Here is a 20,448-nt window from a genome sequence, read left to right as displayed (position 1 = left end):
TAGCCGTTTGGGTAAGCGTGGTGTTTAGAGCTGTCCTAAGGGCCGTAACCCTTTGCAATTTGATAATAGAAGGTCTATCAGTGTATGCTGTTTCAGCTGCGTTTAAGCGAGCTTCGAGCGGACGCTGTTGTTCTCCCTTTAATTTTTCCTGAGACGCTGAGTAGGAGATGATCAAACCTCGCGCGTAAGCTTTGATGGTCTCCCACATCATTGATGGGTTACTAGCCGTACCTAAATTAATTTCTAAAAAAATTTTAAATTCTTGAGAGAAGTACTTTACAAATTTACTATCTTTCAGCAGGAAGGGGTCCATACGCCAATGCTGAGGGGATGTCCCATTGTTCCTTGACTTGATTTCCATATATATAGCAGCGTGATCAGAAATTGCTATATGACCTATTTTACAAGATTATATGGAATTTTAAAAAATCGAGGGGGCAAAAAACATATCAATTCTGATATGACATTTATGTGGATTGGAGTAAAAAGAAAAATCTCTGCCCTGTGGATGAAGACAACTCCATACATCTACTAATCCTAATTCTTTGTTCAGATCCACCAATTGTCTAGATCTGGGAGATACTCCTGCAGTATCCTTGGGAATCCTATCTATTTCCGGATCCATAATACAATTAAAGTCTCCCCCTATAATTGTATGACGGGCACCAAGAGCCATCAATTTTGAGAAGGCTTCCGTTATAAATTTAAAAGCATGTACCGGGGGCAATACAAATTTAAAATCCCATATTCCTCTCCATTTATAAGGGCTTTAATCAGAATATATCGTCCAGATTCATCTTTTATCTGATTTAGGATTTTGAGAGGGAAATTCTTCCGAATAAGAATAACAACTCCCCTGCTTTTTGAGCTAAAAGAAGAAAAAAAGGCCTGATCAAATCCACCCTGTCGTAATTTCAAGTGTTCTTTATCCAACAAGTGTGTCTCCTATAGGAGAGCTATATCAACCCTTTCTTGAGATTTGATAATATTTTCTTCCTTTTGACTGCCGAATTACTCCCCTTAACATTCCAGGTGCACCACTTAACCGACTGATCAACCATAATCGTCCGGGCAAATCCGAGACCCCTCGGGAGGGGAAACCCCATCCAGAACATCCCGAGCATAGAGCATATAAAATTCACAAAAGTAAAGGCTCTCTAATACACTCACAACAGTATAATAAAAAACTATTTCTAAATAAAAAAAATATAAAACGTATTTAAATGGAGATTTTCCCCCTTGTTCCCAGGTCCTTTCCAAAGGTCCATTGTATCCTCTCCCAACCAGTGCCCCGCCCTTGACCCAGGCGCTCCTCAATAGGATGAGGAAAATTCAAATATACTACAGAGCTAGCGTTAACAGTGAGCCCAACCCCCAACCCCCCCACCCACACCAACACCTGGATATATTTGGTAATGTTAATACCATGTATAAACATATGTAACTATAAAATTACAACCACAACAAGTAATAATTAAATATAATAATACAAAATAACAAGGGAAAACAACCCCACTCCTAGAGACAGCGGTAAAATAGAATAAGGTAACCACCTCCCCCCACCAACATTAACTAGACCCCCTGGCCTATATATATGTAGAATAATTTAAAAAAACCAAGCGGGGGAGAAAATCGTTAAGTAGAGAACAAATAAATAAATCCCTCTCCCCACCCCCCAAAATAATATTAAACAGTAAGGTAAAAAAAGAAAAGGGGGGGGGGGGATATAAACCGGAGTGGGGGGAAGGCAAACCAACATCAATTATCTCTTGCAATTTATCTAAGAGAGTCCAAAAATTCCTTAGCCTTTTCCGGCGATCCGAAGTTATACACAGATCCTTCATGGTTAAAGCGTAGCGTCTCTGGGTAGTGTAAGGAGTACTGAATATTTAAGTCCCTTAAACACTTCTTCGCCTCATCGAATGCCTTCCTCTTTCAGACCAGAGCTGGGGAAAAGTCCTGGAATAACATCATCTTGGATCCTTTATAGATCATGGCTTGGGGATCTTTTCCAAGATTTCTAGAGGCTTCTAGGAGTATCTGCCTCTCCCTATAGCTCTGCAGCCGGAACAGGACTGGGCGGGGACGCTGGTTCGAGCCGGGCCCGCGTATTGCGACCCAGTGGGCCCATTCTACCCTTACCTGGCCTGATCCAGCCTCCAGATTTAACAGCTGTGGAAGCCACTGTTCAAGGAACGCTGTAAGCTGGCCTTCCTCTTCCCGTTCGGGAAGGCCTAGCAAACAAATATTTTTTTGACGACCTCGATTCTCGAGGTCATCGATGTGATTCTCTAAGGTCCGGACTCGCTAATCAAGAGTCCGGACCTGATCCATGGCCGATTGCGCTGTAGTTTCGGAGGTCGTGGCCTTTAGCTCCGCCCCTCCGACTCGGCGCTCAATTTCCTTAATGTCTCGGTCATGCTTTTGCAGCGCGGCCGAGAGTGAGTCCCATCGACTTCGGGATTCTTCAATAAAAGCGTTGATCTTCGCATCCAATTTGGAGATGATTTCCATGAGGGTCGCCACTGTAGGTAAGTCCCCCGGGGCGGCTGCGGACGCCTCTGCTGCAGCTGGAGAGGGTGGGGGAGGGGTTCCTACATGCTGAGAGCTGCGGGCTCCCTTCCCTTTAGTCATTTTTACTGAATATTAAACTGTTTAAATTCAATACTAAGCAACTAATTAAATTAAACAGCTATTTTAAATGATTTGGTGAGTGTGGTGGGGATGGATGACTTTGCCCAAGTCTTGGGAGGAGCACTGTAGACTCAGACTTGCTGGGTCGCCACCATCTTGGATCCCTTAAATGTTGTTAAGGTACCCAACTCAACAACTTCCACTGGCAGCTCATTCCATTTACATACCATCCTCTGTGTAAAAACAAAAGTTGCCCCTCAGGTTCCCTTTCATTCTTTCCCCTCTAACCTTAAACTGATGCCCACTAGTTCTCGATTCCCCACCCCTAGGAAAAAGACTGTATTCACCCTGTCCATGCCTCTCATGATCTTATACACTTCTATAAGATCCCCCTCAGTCTCCTAAAGAAAAGCGTCCTAGCTTGTCTAACCTCTCCCTATAACTCAGACCGTTGAGTCCAGGAAACATCCTGGTAAATTTCTTTTGCGCTCTTTCCAGTTTAATAACATCTTCCCTGCAGCAAGGTGACCAAAACTGAACACAATACTTCAAATGCAGCTTCACCAATGTTCTGTATAATTGTAACATAACTTCCCAACTTCTTTACTCAATGCCCTGACTGATGAAGGCCAGTGTGTCAAAAGCCTTCTTAACTGCCCTGTCTACCTGTGACTCTACTGTTCTAATACACTTCTTAAAGCCCGATCATTCACCATGAAACTCCTACCTTGATGTGACTTTCCAAAATGCAAGACCTCACATGTATCTATATTAAACTCCTTTGTCATTTCTTGGCCCCCTTCCCTAGTTGATCAAGGTCTTGCTGCAATTTCTGATAATCTTCCTCACTGTCCATGATACTGCCTATTTTAGTGTCATCTAATCATGCCTTGTATATTCTCATCCAAATCATTGATATAAATGAGAAACAACAATGGGCCCAGTCCCAGTATAAAACTCATTAACTCCCCAGCTCTCCGACCCTGTATAGAACTCATTTACTCTCCTGCTCCCTGATCTGGTATAAAATATAATCAGAAGTCACATGATACCAGATTATAGTCCAACAGGTTTAGTTGAAATCACAAGCTTTCGGAGTGTTGTTCCTTTATCAGGTGAAGGACTACAACCTGGTGCTGTGTGACTTCTGACCTTGTCTACCCCAGTCCAAAATTGGCACCTCCACATTTTGATATAAAACCCATTTACTCTCCAACTGTCCTGAACAGTTTGGTTCCTGAGCACATGATTCTGGCTCATGTACCTCAGCTGCAGATTGTGAAAATAAATTAAGAGCCTCCCTGTCCTCTAGAGTGCAAGAGCAAAATCCCAATTTTGCAGAACAGTAGGAGAGTTAATCCTGATTTCGTAACAACCTATATGTACCACAACCTACAACATTAAAGCAAGTGGTCTTATCCATATTAGTTGCTGCCCGTCTCCTGCATAACAGCCCTTGAAGGGAAGGCAACTCCGAAAGTGTCCCCTTGGCTTGAAAGTGCCAGGAATGGTCTGAATACTGAGAATTTGGTTAGAGGAATGATCATTCTCATTTTTGATTAATTTCCATGAAACCCTATTTCTGAGCTGCCCCGCTCTGTCAATTTTCGGGAGGTGAGATACCAACAAGCTGTGGTTCCAGAAGTTGGCCTCAGTAATCGCACAACAGTGAAAGGGAAAGAAGACATGACGTGGTTTTTATTTCCGAAGGCAATCTGGTGGCGCAGTCCTGCGGGCAATAGTGCTGCTGTGGCTGCCATCTCGAGCGAGAGCTGGATTGTGCGCAGTGCGATGTCCCACATCGCCAAATATCTAACCAAGGTCCGTTGTCCGAGCTCAAAGCAAAGAGTGCCAGCAAGATGGGGAATGGGCTGCAGGCTGTTAGAATGAAATACAGTAGAACCCCTGTATCTGCGGATTCGGTTTCTATGGTTTCAGTTATCCGTAGTTTACCATGGCCCGAAAATATTAAATGAAAAGTTCCAGAAATAAATGATTCATAAGTTTCAAATTGCATGCCATTCTGAGTAACATGGTGAAAGCTTCCTGCCCTGTCACGCTCAGTACATGAATCATCTTTCTTTGTCCTCTGTACCCAAGCTGGCCCACTTTAGTTGCATCTAGTTAGCCTCTAGCGTTCTTGCTGTCTACTTTCGTTGCCATGTTATTTTGCTTAATAATGGCCCCAAGCGCAAAACTAGTGATGCTGGCAGTTCTTCAAAGTCTAAAGAGAAGCTGTAAAGTGCTTCCCATCAATGAAAAAGTGCAAATTCTCGACTTGATATGACAAGAAAAGAAAAGTGCTGAGGTAGCCAAGTTGTACAGTAAGAATGAATCTTCCATTCGTGAGCTGGTGAAGAACAAAATAAAAATTTGGTCTAGTTTTGCAGCAGCACCTCAAACTGCGAAAGTTATGTCTGCAATGCATGATAAGGTGTTAGTTAAGATGGAAAAAGCATTAAATTTGTGGGTTGAAGATATGAATAGGAAACATGTGCCTATTGACAGTAAGGTGTTACGGCAAAAGGCCTTAAGCCTGTACGAAGACTTTAAGAAAGAATCCACTGAAGAAAAGGATACCAAGCCATTTACAGCTAGTAAGGGATGGTTGCGTAGATTCAGGAACAGGAATAATTTGAAAAATATAAGAATTACTGGAGAGGCTGCATCTGCCAACGAAGAGGCTGGTGCCACGTTTCTGGAAAAATTGAAGAAGTTGATCGAGGAGGAAGGCTACTGTCCAAAGCAAGTCTTCAATTGCGATGAAACTGGCTTGTTTTGGAAAAAAAAGCCCATAGAAGGTACATTCAAAAGTGCAAAGCAGGCACCAGGGTTCCAAGTCTGGGAGGACAGATTAACTCTGGTACTATATGGCAGTCAGAAAGCGTGGGTGACAGCTGTGCTTTATACCAAATGGTTTCACCAATGCTTCATCCCTGAAGTTAAAAAAAAATTGGAACAGGAAAGGTTGCCATTTAGAGTTTTATTAATAATAGACAATGCGCCTGGCCATCCGACATCTATTGCCATAGAGAATGAAAACGTTTAAGGTTGTGTTTTTGCCACCAAATGCAGCCTCACTGCTTCAGCCTCTGGACCAGTGGATCATCCGGTGTGTCAAGATCATATACTCCGGCCTCATATTTGAGCAGATTCAAGCAGAAATTGATGTGGAGCCTCACCCAGAAATTATAGAACACTGGAAATCATTCAGTATTGCCGATGCATTAACATTTATCAAAGCGGCAATGGATGCATTAAAATCAGAAACCGTAAACGCCTGTTGGAAGAGCTTATGGAGTGAAGTGGTGAGTGTTTTTAAAAGCTTCCTGGTTATCGGTGGAGAGCTGAAGAAAATCATTCACTTAGCAAAGACATGTTGGTAGAGAGGGATTCGTCGATATGATTGACGAAGAAGTGGAAGAACATATTGAAGAACATCGAAGTGTTGACAAAGGAGGAATTTGAAGAACTTCTCAAGTCATCGACTGAGGAAGATGTGGAAGAAGAAACTGAAACAGAACCCTCAATGTGGACATTGGAAAAATTTGGCCAAATGTTTTGGATTGCACAGACGTTAAAGCAAAAAAATCATGGATTATGATTCTATGATGGAGCGCAGCATTAAAATTACCCGTACAACCACTGATGCATTTGAACCTCTTCAGCTAATGTTAGATGAGCTGAAAAGAAAGAAACAGCAACTTACTTTCAATGATGTGTTTCCAAATGGTTGAAAACAAAGCATGTCCACGACTGGTGATCACCAACCATCAACATCTTCTGCTCCTGACGTTGTCCAACCATCAACATCATCTCCTGCTTCTCTAGCCGTTCAAGGTGAGAAGCTGATGGGTCCGAAGCAGATGATCCTCCTTCTGATGACTTTTTGTCAGAAGGTCAATAGCCTAACACAATGTCACAATGCTTCCACATCACCTCATTTCACCTTATCATCATAGGCATTGTATCACTTCATCATGTCATTGAAGCAACAATGAAGAATTGGGAAGCTGGTGAGTACCCATGGGCTAAGATTTGGTTTTTAAGAAATAAATGTAAAAATGTATTTATGGGTAACTTTAGTGCTGTGAATTGTAATCCACAATTTTTTGCTTTAAAGTCTGTGCAATCTGAAACACTTGGCCAATTTTTTTCCAATCTCCACATTGAGGGTTCTGTTTCAATTTCTTCTTCCGCATCTTCCTCAGTTGATGACTTGAGTTCTTCTAGTTCCTCCTTTGTCAACACTTCTCGATGTTCTTCCACTTCTAAACTGTGTGTGTGGATGTATGTGTACAGGATATTTTTCATTGCTTCAACGTTCCTTGAGGGTTAAGCTAAAAATCAGAATCCCATTCATTCGAGAGAGAGAGAGAAAAGGAGACAGAGAGCACAAGTATAATAATAATGTACAATGTATTTTATTATTATTTAATGTTGGTAATGTCTTATTGTGCGTAATTTACCAATTAAACTTTATCATAGATATATATATATATATATATATATAAACGAAAAATTACTTACATTGGGTTCACTACTATCCACTGTTTTGGGCATCCGCAGTCGGTCTTAGAACGTGTCACCGTGGATACGGATGGACCCCTGTATATTGGACATTTTGAAAAAATTAATTCATGGGAAGTGAGTGACATTCAGTGCCAGTTAGGACATGGCGGTAACCCATAGAAAACTAAGCAGGCATGATCATTCTTGGTGTGGTTGGCCATCCAACAGGTTTGGCTCGGTTGACAGTATTTACACATTGTGGTCTCCAGCTGCAGGCTCAACTCTGATGCTGTGATGTGATGTGTAATGCAGGCTGACTTTGGTGTTGTGCTACAATACCAAGAGGAGCTTGACAGTGGGGTTAACATCCTTCAACAAGGGATGTAAAACAGAGATTTCAATGAGGCAGGATGTGGTAAAGACCCCGAGTCACCTTTCGGAGATGAAATCTTCTGTCCTCGATCAGACTGGCACCAAGTTCCATTTCACTCCAAGGATTGCAACTCTTTACGTTTCCCTATCCCGATGGGTTGTGGATGCTCCATCATTGAATGTGCTTAAGGGTTGGCATCGTCAGGTTCTTTGGCCTCCCTGGAAACTCTTGGAGTAGGTGGGAGCAGGCTTGAAAGTGGAGATGAAGCCCAAGAAACCATGAGATGTGAGCAACAGGTCAGTAGCACTGTAAAGCAGATTGGGAGGAATGTGCAACAAGTCAGTATCTCTGTGAAACTGACTGTGAGGGATCTGCAGCAAGTCAGTATCACTGTGAAACTGTGAGGGATCTGCAGCAAGTCAGTATCACTGTGAAACTGATTGTGAGGGATCAGCAGCAAGTCAGTATCACTGTGAAACTGACTGTGAGGGATCTGCAGCAAGTCAGTATCAATGTGAAACTGACTGTGGGTGATCTGCAGCAAGTCAGTATCATTGTGAAAATTGACTGTGGGGGATCTGCAGCAAGTCAGCAACACTGTGAAACTGACTGTGAGGGATCTACAGCAAGTCAGTGACTCTGTGAAACTGACTGTGAGGGATCTGCAGCAAGTCAGTATCTCTGTGAAACTGACTGTGAGGGATCTGCAGCAAGTCAGCAACACTGAAACTGACTGTGAGGGATCTGCAGCAAGTCAGTATCTCTGTGAAACTGACAGTGAGGGATCTGCAGCAAGTCAGTATCACTGTGAAACTGTGAGGGATCTGCAACAAGTCAGTATCACTGTGAAACTGATTGTGAGAGATCTGCAGCAATCAGTATCTCTGAAACTGTGAGGGATCTGCAGCAAGTCAGTATCTCTGTGAAACTGTGAGGGATCTGCAGCAAGTCAGTATCACTGTGAAACTGATTGTGAGGGATCTGCAGCAAGTCAGTATCTCTGTGAAACTGATTGTGAGGGATCTGCAGCAATCAGTATCTCTGTGAAACTGATTGTGAGGAATCTGCAGCAATCAGTATCTCTGTGAAGCTCCTTGGATGCTCCCTGAACTGCTGTGCTCTTCCAGCACCACTAATCTAGAATCATTGTTAAGCAGACTGGGAGCTGCCTGCAGCAGATCAGTGTTACTGTGTAACGGACTGGAAGGAGTCCGCAGTGAGTCAGTGTTGTTATAAAGCAGACCGAGACAAATGTGCAGCAGTGAGAATCGCCGAGAAACAAAGTGAGCAGGGTAGAGGAGGATCCTGTGCTTTTGAAACAACACGAGTGGGGATGGCAGCTTTGTAAAGGGCATGTGAGAGTGGGGAAAGCAGCTGGGTAAAGAGGAGGAAAGAGAACTAAGTCAACAGCTTATCAAACGATGCAAGGTAGCGGGTCAGCAAGCTCATAAAGAGAAGAGTGAACCTCAATAAGAAGGACAACAACAGTGTGTGACAAAAATCAGCAGCAGGGAATGTCTTCAACTTGCTCTCCCTGTCAGAGCAAACATATAACATCACAGGAAAATAGATAGGTGATTAGTGGTATTTGCTCCTTGTCTTTTGATCAGGGCATGTTTCTACTGCTGAAAAGTACAATAAAAAAAACCTTTAAAATACTTAATATTCAAATTAAGGAATTGAATAGAATGGAGATAGCTGGGTAGGTGATATGTTGCGGCTGTAGTGTGTGGGAGCTGGTGGACACTGGTGCGATCCATGGTGACCATTTCTGCAGCAAGTGTTGGCTGCTCCAGGACCTGTAGCTCAGAGCTGATGAGCTGACGTTTGAACTGAGTCATGGGTCTCAATGTTCCCAGACTCTGTTTCAGTCCCACCCTTTTGATTAGTAACATCAAATTTGGTCTATGGCCAGTATCAGGAGAGTGTGACTGTGAGTGAGACAGGGGTAGGGATCCAGAATTTACACTTCGCTCCCACCTCCCTCCACTTCCCCAGCTCCAGTTTGTGTATTCTGCCCCAATGCACTGTCACTGGAGGTCTTGGGGGAAGGGGTGCTCCTTTATACAAATACATGGCTGCCTGTTTGAGTGACCCAGCATCGCAGAGAGCTGCCCTCTGCCCTTACCTCCAATCCTCCACTCTCTGCCTGACCTGCTGACCTGCTGTGCTTTCTCAGCAATACACTCTCGACTCTGCATCAGGGTTTCAGTATGGTCCTGACACATAACTCCAGTTTGCACTGCTACATCTGGCTATCGGAATATCTGGCCCATTGTCGTCAGAATCTGGTGCGGAGTGTTCATTGTACTCATCCTGAGTCAACATCGCTAATGGCATCATTGTAGGGATCATACTCCTAGTTAGGGATGTCACTTTTGGTTGCCGAAGCATCCCTCCATAACAAATTGTCTTTATCCCCAACTAATGTGTGGGATTGAAGTGCATTTTTGAACTATCTGATGACGATTTGTTGAGAGACAAGTTCCCAAGACTGGACAATGGAACCAACAACTCATCAAGAATGTAGCCATCCTGGCCTTTTTCAAAGAGACGTTCTGAGGCATTCTCCTCTAGATCAGGCCACTGTCTGGTCCCTGTTCTCTGGCACATTTGGTCTTTGCTATTTCCCTCAGGGCATTCTCCTTCCATTCCTGCAGTAGCTTTTTGCTAAAACTTAATTCCCTCACAGCGGCACTGTGTATAAAATTGGAGATAAAATAGTCCTGCAGTTGATTGACGAGTTGGAAAATGTTATGATGCTTCTGAATCCAGCATCATGCTCTTGTCATTTTCGGCTTTGGTCTACTCTGTGTGGATGTGCTTTAAACTCCCACACCTTTCCTTGAGATCTTGGCTTATATTGCCTTTTGCTGACTTGTAGGTAAGGAAAACACATATTTTGACCTTACAGTGGATCATATCCCCAAATTATTTTGGGAAATATTAAGCTTTTAAATGCAATGTGTCTTTTTGAAAGGGCACACACATGAGCCGAGAGATGGCTGAGAATATAAATTCAGTGGCTGTCTGGGACAACCATGTAGACTACACCGAGATCTGAGAGGAACCACAGATGGGCTCACCTAAAGAAAACCTCAGACAATGCTGGTTCAAAGAGAAAAACATCATTAAAAAAAACTGAACTGTGATCTCCTGAAAAAGACTGGGTAACCTATCTAAGTAGGAAACTACCTCCTGTGGATTATGTCCCAGACTGCAGATGTGATATGGGAACAGAGACAATTCTGGGTGAGGGACATGTTTGGGATTTTATCCTTACAGGAATATGGAAGAAAGGGAATTAAGAACTAACTGCATCCCTGGTCTCTCAGTTAAATGTCTTGCACAGATTGAATTTGAATTAGCAGTGTTATGTGTTGGTTCACATTTCAAAATGCCAACCACATCTGTCTGCATTGGTGTTTCACATTTTACTTCTAGGATTACCTAATGTTTTGCAATAGTTTTATAAGGCTTTGCAGATTGACCTGCACCCAGTGATCTGTGCTGACATACCAGTGTTCAAGCTTGGGGTGGCAGTGCATTTTTGCAATGAATCCCAAAGTGCTAATGTGTGTTGTGAGGTTCCACTCGACACCCCAGCTGTGCAGGTAAAAGGAGAGAAATAGGCTCTCTCTGATTGCTGAAAACAAGTCAAAGCATAAAGACCCTGCTGGAGGAAACTGGACAAACCAATTTCAACTAATTGCCAAACCAAGAATCTCCAATCAACTACTCAACTACAAAGATCAATGCTATCTGAATCACCCCAACCGCCCCCCACCTTAAAAACCACAGCATATCACAGTCTATTTATCATGGACAAGCCAAAGATTGATTTGTATATTCTGATTGTTTTGACTTTCACTGTTAGCAGTTGACTCTCTTTCCAACCTGCAGCACATTTTATCACCTTTTTTTTTAGTGTTTTAATAAACCCATGGTTTCTTTAACTCGAGAAATCCTGGTCAGATTGTTTTCTTTTAAAACATAAATACATTTGGGTTGGGGATAAAGTTCCAGAGGGAAGACATTTTTTTTTAAAATTAACCTTGTTACTAACCAAAATGAGGGAGGAATTGAAGAAAGGATGGGAGCCAGCCTGCATAGACAGAGGAAGGGGCCCTTGAGGCTGTGCCGTGCAGCAAGGATCGATGCCTAGGAGCGTACAGGAAACAGTTAACCTTTTACCCAAATGTGATCCTAACCATGGCCTTTGGTGCTTAAATATGGGCGTCAGGTACACCATGGTCATCTCCTACATTGCAATTTGTACGGATGTCTGAGTCTCTCAGTAACAACTCAGAAGGTGGGATGGAGGAATCAGCACAGGTTTAAGGAAATGTATTCTTTTCACTCTCCTTACATTTGTCACTGTGTCTTCGCATGCAAGTGGAGGGGGAGTATGCAAGCATTGTGCTTCCTACTTATGCTCCTGCTGTGAGGTGTTAGAGACTGAAGGGTGTTAACAAGCTCCAGTCTTTATGAAATCACGTTTTTCAACACGGGCATCTCACAGCTTGGGGAATCCCAGGTAGGTAACTCGTGTGAATGGACAGATACATGATGACCAATTACTGGAGTCTGTCAAATAAATATTAGAAACCTGATGGGAAATCGTGTTGACGTAAGGTTTGTATCAAGCATTAATGAACTGAGCTGGTACATTAAACTGCTGACATGTGAGCCACTTGGCGTTCACTGCTTGGGCTTCAGGCTTGACGATGGGCCAAGCGTCTTGGGGTGTGGAGCGTTTTCACAACGTAAGCCACCGAAAAAGGTCCAGTTCAGCTTTATTTTTGTTCCCGCCTCACCCATCAAAGCTTTCTTTCCCTGACGGTAATTAATTCTGGAGAACGTGCTGAACAAATCTTTCTCTTTCATTCTTGTGGCTGGTTACATAGTCCCCCTCCCTCGATCATATGGCGTATAAAAGCCCTCCTCACTTGGCTGCTCATGAACTGTGCTGTTCCCACAATGAGTAGCAATGGCACTGTTTAGCCCTGTGCCTCCCTCACCAGGATTCCGCCAGACCTCTTCAGAATCTGTTAGGAAGTCTAAATCCATTTTCATCAGATTCTAAACAGTTTTAGTTGAATTTTGTGTTTCTGACCTTGCTTTCCATCAGGTTTCACTGTTACATAATCCATTTTACTTCCTCGTGAAATGAGGGTTGGTGGGGTTGGAGGGGGGACGGGGAGAAGGTTACTAATGTATATCAATGATGTCCTTTCAGGGAGGTTGTCCCAGGCAGACTTTACAGTTACCAAGTGAAGGTAGCAGCTGGATCTGCGTCGAGTGATCTCACCCCACCTCTTCTCTACGTACACGGCAGCCATTTTTGTGGGGACGAACGAGTGGAAAAGTAAGCAAAAATAAACCCAACTTAATCTTAAAAAAAACCACACACTGATAATCTCCTTGTGTCTGAATTTTTGTTTCAAGTGTCAGTGTGTGAAGTGTTTTTCAACCGAATACTTGGGAAGTCTGGGCTTGACCAGTACATTAGGTTGAGGTCCAACCTTGCAGTGAGGGAGGGGGAGATCTTTTGTCACCTGCAGTTGACAGGTTGAGGAGGCAACGGCCTAGTGGTACTATTAATCCAGAGACCCAGATAATGTTCTGTTTTTGAATCTCGCCAAAGTAGATGGTGTAATTTGAATCCAGTAAGTACCTGGAATTAAAAGTCTAATGATGACCATGAAGACACTGTAAATTGTCAGAAAAACCCATCTCGTTCACTAATGCCCTTTAGGGAAGGAAGCTGCCATCCTTACCTGGTCTGGCCTACAAATGACTCCAGACCCACAGCAATGTGGTTGACCTTTAATTGCCTTCTGGGTAATTAGGAATGGGCAGTATGTGCTGTTCTAACAGTGATGCCCTCTTCCTGTGAATGAATAATAAAAATGAGGGTCACTTCTAATCTCTGGTCATTGAATTAAACTTCACTGAGTCTCAGGATCTTTCTTGCCCAGATTAAAGACCCTACTCAATGTTGTGTTAAGGCCAAGGGATCCACCTCATGACAGGTCAATTGACTCTGGCTTACTCCCATTCCAGACATTTAGGACAACACTGGAACTCCCTGAGAATGCTTCAAGCAATTTTGATATGAGGAAAGTAAAAATGGACAGTACATGAATTTGGTTCATGTGACAATTAACAGATCCTTGAGTGTCTGTTGAAATGGACTCCACCATGCATTGTGGATGTGATTTCTATACTGTGGGTTATTGCTGTGTGACTTCTGCTCTGTGCTGAGCTGATTGATCTCACGATCAGATGATGGAGCTGGCCCTGTTCTCTGAACTTGGCCCCTCTAGGATTCCAGAGCTCGCCAGCTTTCAGAGACCTTCCTGATAGTGAAGGATCCTCGGTATGAGCCAGACCATGCTCCCTTGTTACTGCATCGACAGTCCTATTGTTGAGAGCCTAAACATATTTACATCGCATTTTATTGTGTTTTGCTGAGTGAGTGTGACAGTTGTAAGAGGGCACGGTGTCAGGGTGACAAAATGGTCAAGGTGTGAAGTTGTCAAGGTAACAGGCTAGATAGGGCGAACAATGGAAGATTAAAATTCCCGGGCCATTCCCTGTGTAGCCAGTGACGTGGGACACCGCAGGGGTCACAGTTACTTATCTTCAGGGTTATATCTAGTCTCTGTGTGTTCGATGGAAGATTTGGATTGAGATATCCATTCAACGAATGAAACATACTCTGTGCATTTATGGCAGATAAATATAGCAGCCAGTGACAAGCACCCAAAGCTGGAGAATGTGTTTCTGGTGATTTGTTGAGTGAGGGAAATAAATGTGAGGTGGAAGAACATTCTTTCGATATGCCAGAGGATCCTGTACACCTAAAGTAGCAGAAGGTTTAAGACCTCAATGTGTTCAGGTCTTGAGTTCAGCTTAGACCCAATGCCTCTGACCAAAAGTGACAGTCTGAATTTTCTCCTGATACAGTTGGCATACTGGGACGCTGTTCAGCCAGAATTAGCAGCTTTCCCTCACGGGGGGCCCTGGTTGTCAGGAAGCTTCATGTCGACGGGGAGGGGTCATGGGCCTGTTCTGTCCCTTTTCCAGTAGGACTTAGTAAGTAATGGGCTGCCACAGGGGAGAACTTGGCTGGAGCCTCTCCTTCCCGAACGCGGCCCTCAGTTGAGCGAATTAGTGAAATGCAGTCAAATGGGGTGCAACAGTCGGTGATCCCAGGAAGCTGTGACAAATCACCTGTGGAAGGAAAGCACCAAGGAAACATTGCACAGCCAGCATGATGGTATTGGAGAGAAGCCTTGGAGTAATTACAGCACCAGGAGGGAGCGGTTTGGCCCGAGATAGTCACATTGCACTAAACACATAGCAGCACGATGTATGCTGCTGATAATACACTTGGTAATTTTTTTTGAGTTAATGTGACCGATAAGCAATGTCAATAGAGCTCCATGTTTGGAAGACCCTTACAGGTGAGCTTCCTATTGTGTTCACATGCAGAGTAAGCTGAGGAGTTTCAATATATTTCATGTATGTTATTTTCTCTCCCAGCAACCTCGGAGAAGAGTGTGATGATGGTAATTTATTAGACGGCGATGGCTGTTCAAGGCGGTGTCAGATAGAGGAACATTTTAACTGTCTGGGTGAGTTCTCACTAAATAATGCTCCCAACGCCCAGGTAGCTCAGTCCGTAGAGCATCTGACCTTGAAGCCCTATATCACTGTCCCTGTGCCTGGTTATGTGTAATTTGATAGAATCCCTACAGTGTGGAAACAGGTCCTTCAGCCCAACAAGAAGGGCAATGCACCTAGACCCATTCACCCACCCTATTATCCTATATTTACCCCTGACTAATGCACCTAACCTACACATCCCTGAACACTGAGGGCAATTTAGCATGGCCAATTCACCTGACCTGCACATCTTTGGACTGTGGGAGGAAACTCAAGCACTCGGAGGAAACCCATGCAGACATGGGGAGAAATGTGCAAACTCCACACAGACAGTTGCCCAAGGCTGGAATTGAACCCGGGTCTCTGGCACTGTGAGACAGCAGTGCCCTATATGTACACACATTACCCCCTGCATCTTGTTTTGTCTAATGTACATACGCTGATCACAGAGCAGAAGTTGGCCATTCAGTTGACTTGTAGGTGCAACAGGTAATCAGGAAGGCTAATGGAATATTGGCTTTCATTGCTAGAGGGATTGAATTTCAGAGCAGGGAGGTTCTGATGCAATTGCACAAAGTGTTGGTGAGGCCACACCTGGAGTATTGTGCACAGTCCTGGTCTCCTTATTTGAGGAAGGATACATTAGTTTTGGAGACTGTGCTGATGAAGTTCACCAGGTTGATTCTGGAGACGAAGGGGTTACCCTGTGAGGAAGGGTTGAGCTGCCTGGGACTGTACTCGCTAGAATTCAGAAGAATGAGAGGGTATCTTATGGAAACTTATACAATTATGAAAGGGATAGATGAGATAGAGGCAGACATATTGTTTCCTCTGGTGGGTGAGACTAGGACTAGGGGACATGGCCTCAAGGTTAGGGGATGTAGACTTAGAACAGAAATGAGGAGGAACTGCTTTTCCCAGAGAGAAGTGAATCTGTGGAATTCTCTTCCCATTGAGGAAGTAGATGCATTCATTAAATATATTCAAAACACAGTTGGATGGGATTTTGCATGGAAGGGTTATGGGGATACTACAGATAGGAGGAGCTGAGATGATGGATAGATCAGCCATGATCTTAATGAATGGCAGAGCAAGCTCGACGGGCCAAATGGCATACTCCTGCTTCTTGATGTTCAATAAAATCACAGATGATCTGATAATCCTCAGCTCCACCTTCCTGACTTTTCTTCATAACTTTTGATTCCCTTATTGATTAAAAATCTGTCTGTCTCAGCCTTGAACATAACTAATGATCCAGGGTCTGCATCCTATGTGCCGAAGGAATTCTATCTCTTCATTGTCTTCTGAAGAGAAGAAATTCCTCCTCATCTCTGTCCTAACTGGGTGACTGCCTTGCTCTGAGATTATTTAACCCTTGGCTCTACTACAACGGGAAGTAACCTTTTTACATCTACCCTGTCTAGTTCACTAAAAGCTCTTCTGCCTTTCAGTTCGGTCTCCTCTCATTCTCCTGACTTCCACTGAGTCCGAAGCTGACCTACTCAACCTCTCCTGAGAAAAAAGGCCTGGTATCAGCCCAGTGATTGTTTTCTGGAGCAAAACCAGAAAAAGCTGGAGAAACACAGCAGGTTTGGCAGCATCTGTGGAGAGAAAGCAGAGTCAATGTTTTGGGTTCTTCAGAACATTCTCTGGATTGTTTCCAATGCCCAAACATCTTTCCTGAGATAAGGGCACCAAAACTATTCTCACTAGTCTAACGAGGGTCTTCCTATTTTTATACTCTATTCTCTTTGAAATGAAGGCTAACATTCCATTTGCCTTTCCTATCACCTGTGAGCTTGTATGCGAGCTGTCAAATTTTGTGATTTATGCTTGAGGACTCCCAAAACTCTGTGATGCAGCTTTCTCCTCCTAAATAATATTCATTGCTCCTAAACATGGTTATGTGTAATATAGACACACTGGGCCCAGGACTCTCCATTAAATGCGTTCAGCACCTTCTATTCTCTTTCAAAATCCAGATTAGATTGCATTGATCACCACTGCACATGTTCTGTGGGGTTATAAGCTTTCTCTTCATGTCCTTCCCAGTCCTAATCTCTATTTGTCAATATCCTATTTCAGCATAATTGACAAAGTTTAAACATTCTGTTCCACACACAAGCTGAAATTGGAAGCAGTATTGGCTCAGGAGTGGGAGCCAATGTCTTCAGAGGCAGTGTGGCTGCAGAGTTGGTCAGTTGGCCTGTGAAGCCTGGAGCAGGACTCTCAGTTCCACGTGGAATGGGCTGTTTGGCGGCCACATGGTGTAGGCTGGAAATCCCAGAGTGGGACTGTACCAGTGGGGAAGGAAAGGTTGGACCCTCTTTGAGTTATAGAGTCGTAGAGCCGTACTGCACAGAAACATACCCTTCCGTCCAACTCATCCATTCCAACCAGATGTCCTAAATTAATCTAGTCCCATTTGTCAGCACGTCCTATATCCCTCCAAATCCTTCCTGTTCCTATAGCCATCAAGATGCCTTTTAAATGTTGTAATTTTACCAGCCTCCACCACCTCCCGAGCAGTTCATTCCATACACGTACCACCTTCTGTGTGAAATAGTTCCTCCTGAGGTCCCTTTTATATCTTTCCCCTCTTACCCTAAACCTATGCCCTCTAGTTCTGAACTCCCCCACTCTGGGGAAAAGACCTTGTCTATTTATCCTATCCATGCCCCTCATGATTTTATAAACCTCTGTAAGGTCACCCCTCAGCCTCCGACGCTCCAGGGAAAACAGACCCAGCCTATCTGTTCAGCCTTTCCCTATAGCTCAAACCCTCCAACACTCGCAACATCCTTGTAAATCTTTTTTGACGCCTTCAAGTTTCGTCATATCCTTAACTACAAGAATAGTTTTATTCTAAGTTAATGTGAATGGCTCCTATACATGGCGATAGTACATACTTTTCACTGTATTTTTTAATAATACAAGTGACAATAAACGATTCAATTCAATTCTTCTTGTATGTTGTTGTGTTACTTATTACTTGTATTACTGATTTCCTCTTGCTCCTTATGTTGGGAAAATCTCCCACTGGCAAATGTTGTTTGCAAATCTTTCTGTCACTGTTTTGTGTGCTTTTTATCTCAGTGAACTTTGTGGTCCAATGTAGTTCCCTTTATCTCTCATTCTTAATTTCCCTTTACTGTTCTTGTATTTAACCTAACTATGGTCACTATTTCTCAGTTGTTATCAGTTACTCATTAACCAAAACCAGACCTTTGGTTTACAAGAAACATACTCAACCAAGAAGCGGTCCTGGATGAAACAAAAAGCTCGATTCCTTTGGAAACATTACTACCCTGTTGTTCTGAGCTGTCCAGAGATCACAACCTGTCTTCCATCTCCTTTTCCTTTGTTCATTTCAGGCCAAAAAAAAATTATACTGTTTCCCATTCTCTTCCTTAATTGTATCCATGTGGATTCCATCTCCATATAAATCCCCTAGGACATCCGTGTGTTCTAACACTGCGATACAATCACTTACTGTGAGCTGATCCCGCTAGCGTTCCTGAAAATGTAAAGATGAGGGATATCAAGTCTCGGCTTCAACTAACCTTAGGCCACATCTCTGCTATAGCTGGTATATTTATCCTTCTGTACATAATCACATATCTAACAAGCCAACTTGGCTTGGAACAATTGTTTCATTCTGTTTATATACCATTCCCCCTTATCCAGTTAACCCTAATCCTTTTAAGACCATAAGACATAGGAGTGGAAGTAAGGCCATTCGGCCCATTGAGTCCACTCCGCCATTCAATCATGGCTGATGGGCATTTCAACTCCACTTACCCGCATTCTCCCTGTAGCCCTTAATTCCTTGTGACATCAAGAATTTATCAATTTCTGCCTTGAAGACATTTAGCGTCACAGCCTCCACTGCACTCTGCGGCAATGAATTCCACAGGACCACAACTCTCTGGCTGAAGAAATGTCTCCGCATTTCTGTTCTGAATTTACCCCCTCTAATTCTAAGGCTGTGTCCACGGGTCCTAGTCTCCTCGCCTAACGGAAACAATTTCCTAGCGTCCACCCTCTCCAAGCCATGTATTATCTTGTAAGTTTCTATTAGATCTCCCCTTAATCTTCTAAACTCCAATGAATACAATCCCAGGATCCTCAGCTGTTCCTCATATGTTAGACCTACCATTCCAGGGATCATCCGTGTGAATCTCCACTGGACACGCTCCAGTGCCAGTATGTCCTTCCTGAGGTGTGGGGACCAAAACTGGATACAGTACTCCAAATGGGGCCTAACCAGAGCTTTATAAAGTCTCAGTAGCACAACGGTGCTTTTATATTCCAATCCTCTTGAGATAATTGACAACATTGCATTCGCTTTCTTAATCACGGACTCAACCTGCATGTTTACCTTTAGAGAATCCTCAACTAGCACTCCCAGATCCCTCTGTACTTTAGCTTTATGAATTTTCTCACCGTTTAGAAAGTAGTCTACACTTGTATTCTTTTTTCCAAAGTGCAAGACCTCGCATTTGCTCACATTAAATTCCATCAGCCATTCCCTGGACCACTCTTCCAAACTGTCTAGATCCTTCTGCAGCCTCCCCACTTCCTCAGTACTACCTGCCCGTCCACCTAACTTTGTATCATCGGCAAACTTCGCTAGAATGCCCCCAGTCCCTTCATCCAGATCATTAATATATAATGTGAACAGCTGCGGCCCCAACACTGAACCCTGCGGGACAACGCTTGTTGCCGGCTGCTATTCTGAAAAAGAACCTTTTATCCCAACTCTCTGCCTTCTGTCAGACAGCCAATCCTCAATCCATACCAGTAGCTCACCTTGAACACCATGGGCCCGCACCTTGCTCAGCAGCCTCCCGTGTGGCACCTTATCAAAGGCCTTTTGGAAGTCTAGGTAGACCACATCCACTGGGTTTCCCTGGTCTAACCTACTTGTCACCTCTTCAAAGAACTCCAACAGGTTTGTCAGGCACGATCTCCCCGTACTATAACCATGTTGACTTGTTCTAATCCGACCCTGCTCTTCCAAGAATTTAGAAACCTCATCCTTAATGATGGATTCTAGAATTTTACCAACAACCGAGGTTAGGCTAATTGGCCTATAATTTTCCATCTTTTGTCTTGATCCTTTCTTGAACAAGGGGGTTACAACAGCGATCTTTCAATCATCCGGGACGTTTCCTGACTCCAATGATTTTTGAAAGATCTCAACCAACGCCTCCGCTATTTCCTCAGCCACCTCCCTCAGAACTCTAGGATGT

General features: G+C 43.6%; 1 protein-coding gene across 1 annotated transcript in view; it reads left to right on the top strand.

Annotated features, from left to right (window-relative positions):
• The window catches only part of pappa2 (pappalysin 2), a 416,790-nt gene that overhangs the window by 182,466 nt on the left and 213,876 nt on the right, over positions 1 to 20,448 (top strand). Inside the window, exons 8-9 of the mRNA XM_043700014.2 lie at positions 12,759 to 12,887; positions 15,071 to 15,162. Coding sequence (XP_043555949.2) covers positions 12,759 to 12,887; positions 15,071 to 15,162 — 221 coding nt within the window. The remainder of the gene's footprint in view (positions 1 to 12,758; positions 12,888 to 15,070; positions 15,163 to 20,448) is intronic.

The sequence above is a fragment of the Chiloscyllium plagiosum genome, unplaced genomic scaffold (assembly GCF_037043375.1).
Source record: "Chiloscyllium plagiosum isolate Xiang-an unplaced genomic scaffold, Cpla_swu_hap1 HiC_scaffold_9, whole genome shotgun sequence".
Classification (NCBI taxonomy): domain Eukaryota; kingdom Metazoa; phylum Chordata; class Chondrichthyes; order Orectolobiformes; family Hemiscylliidae; genus Chiloscyllium; species Chiloscyllium plagiosum.
The sequence above is the reverse complement of the archived record's forward strand: the minus strand, read 5'-3'. Positions and strand labels throughout refer to the sequence as shown.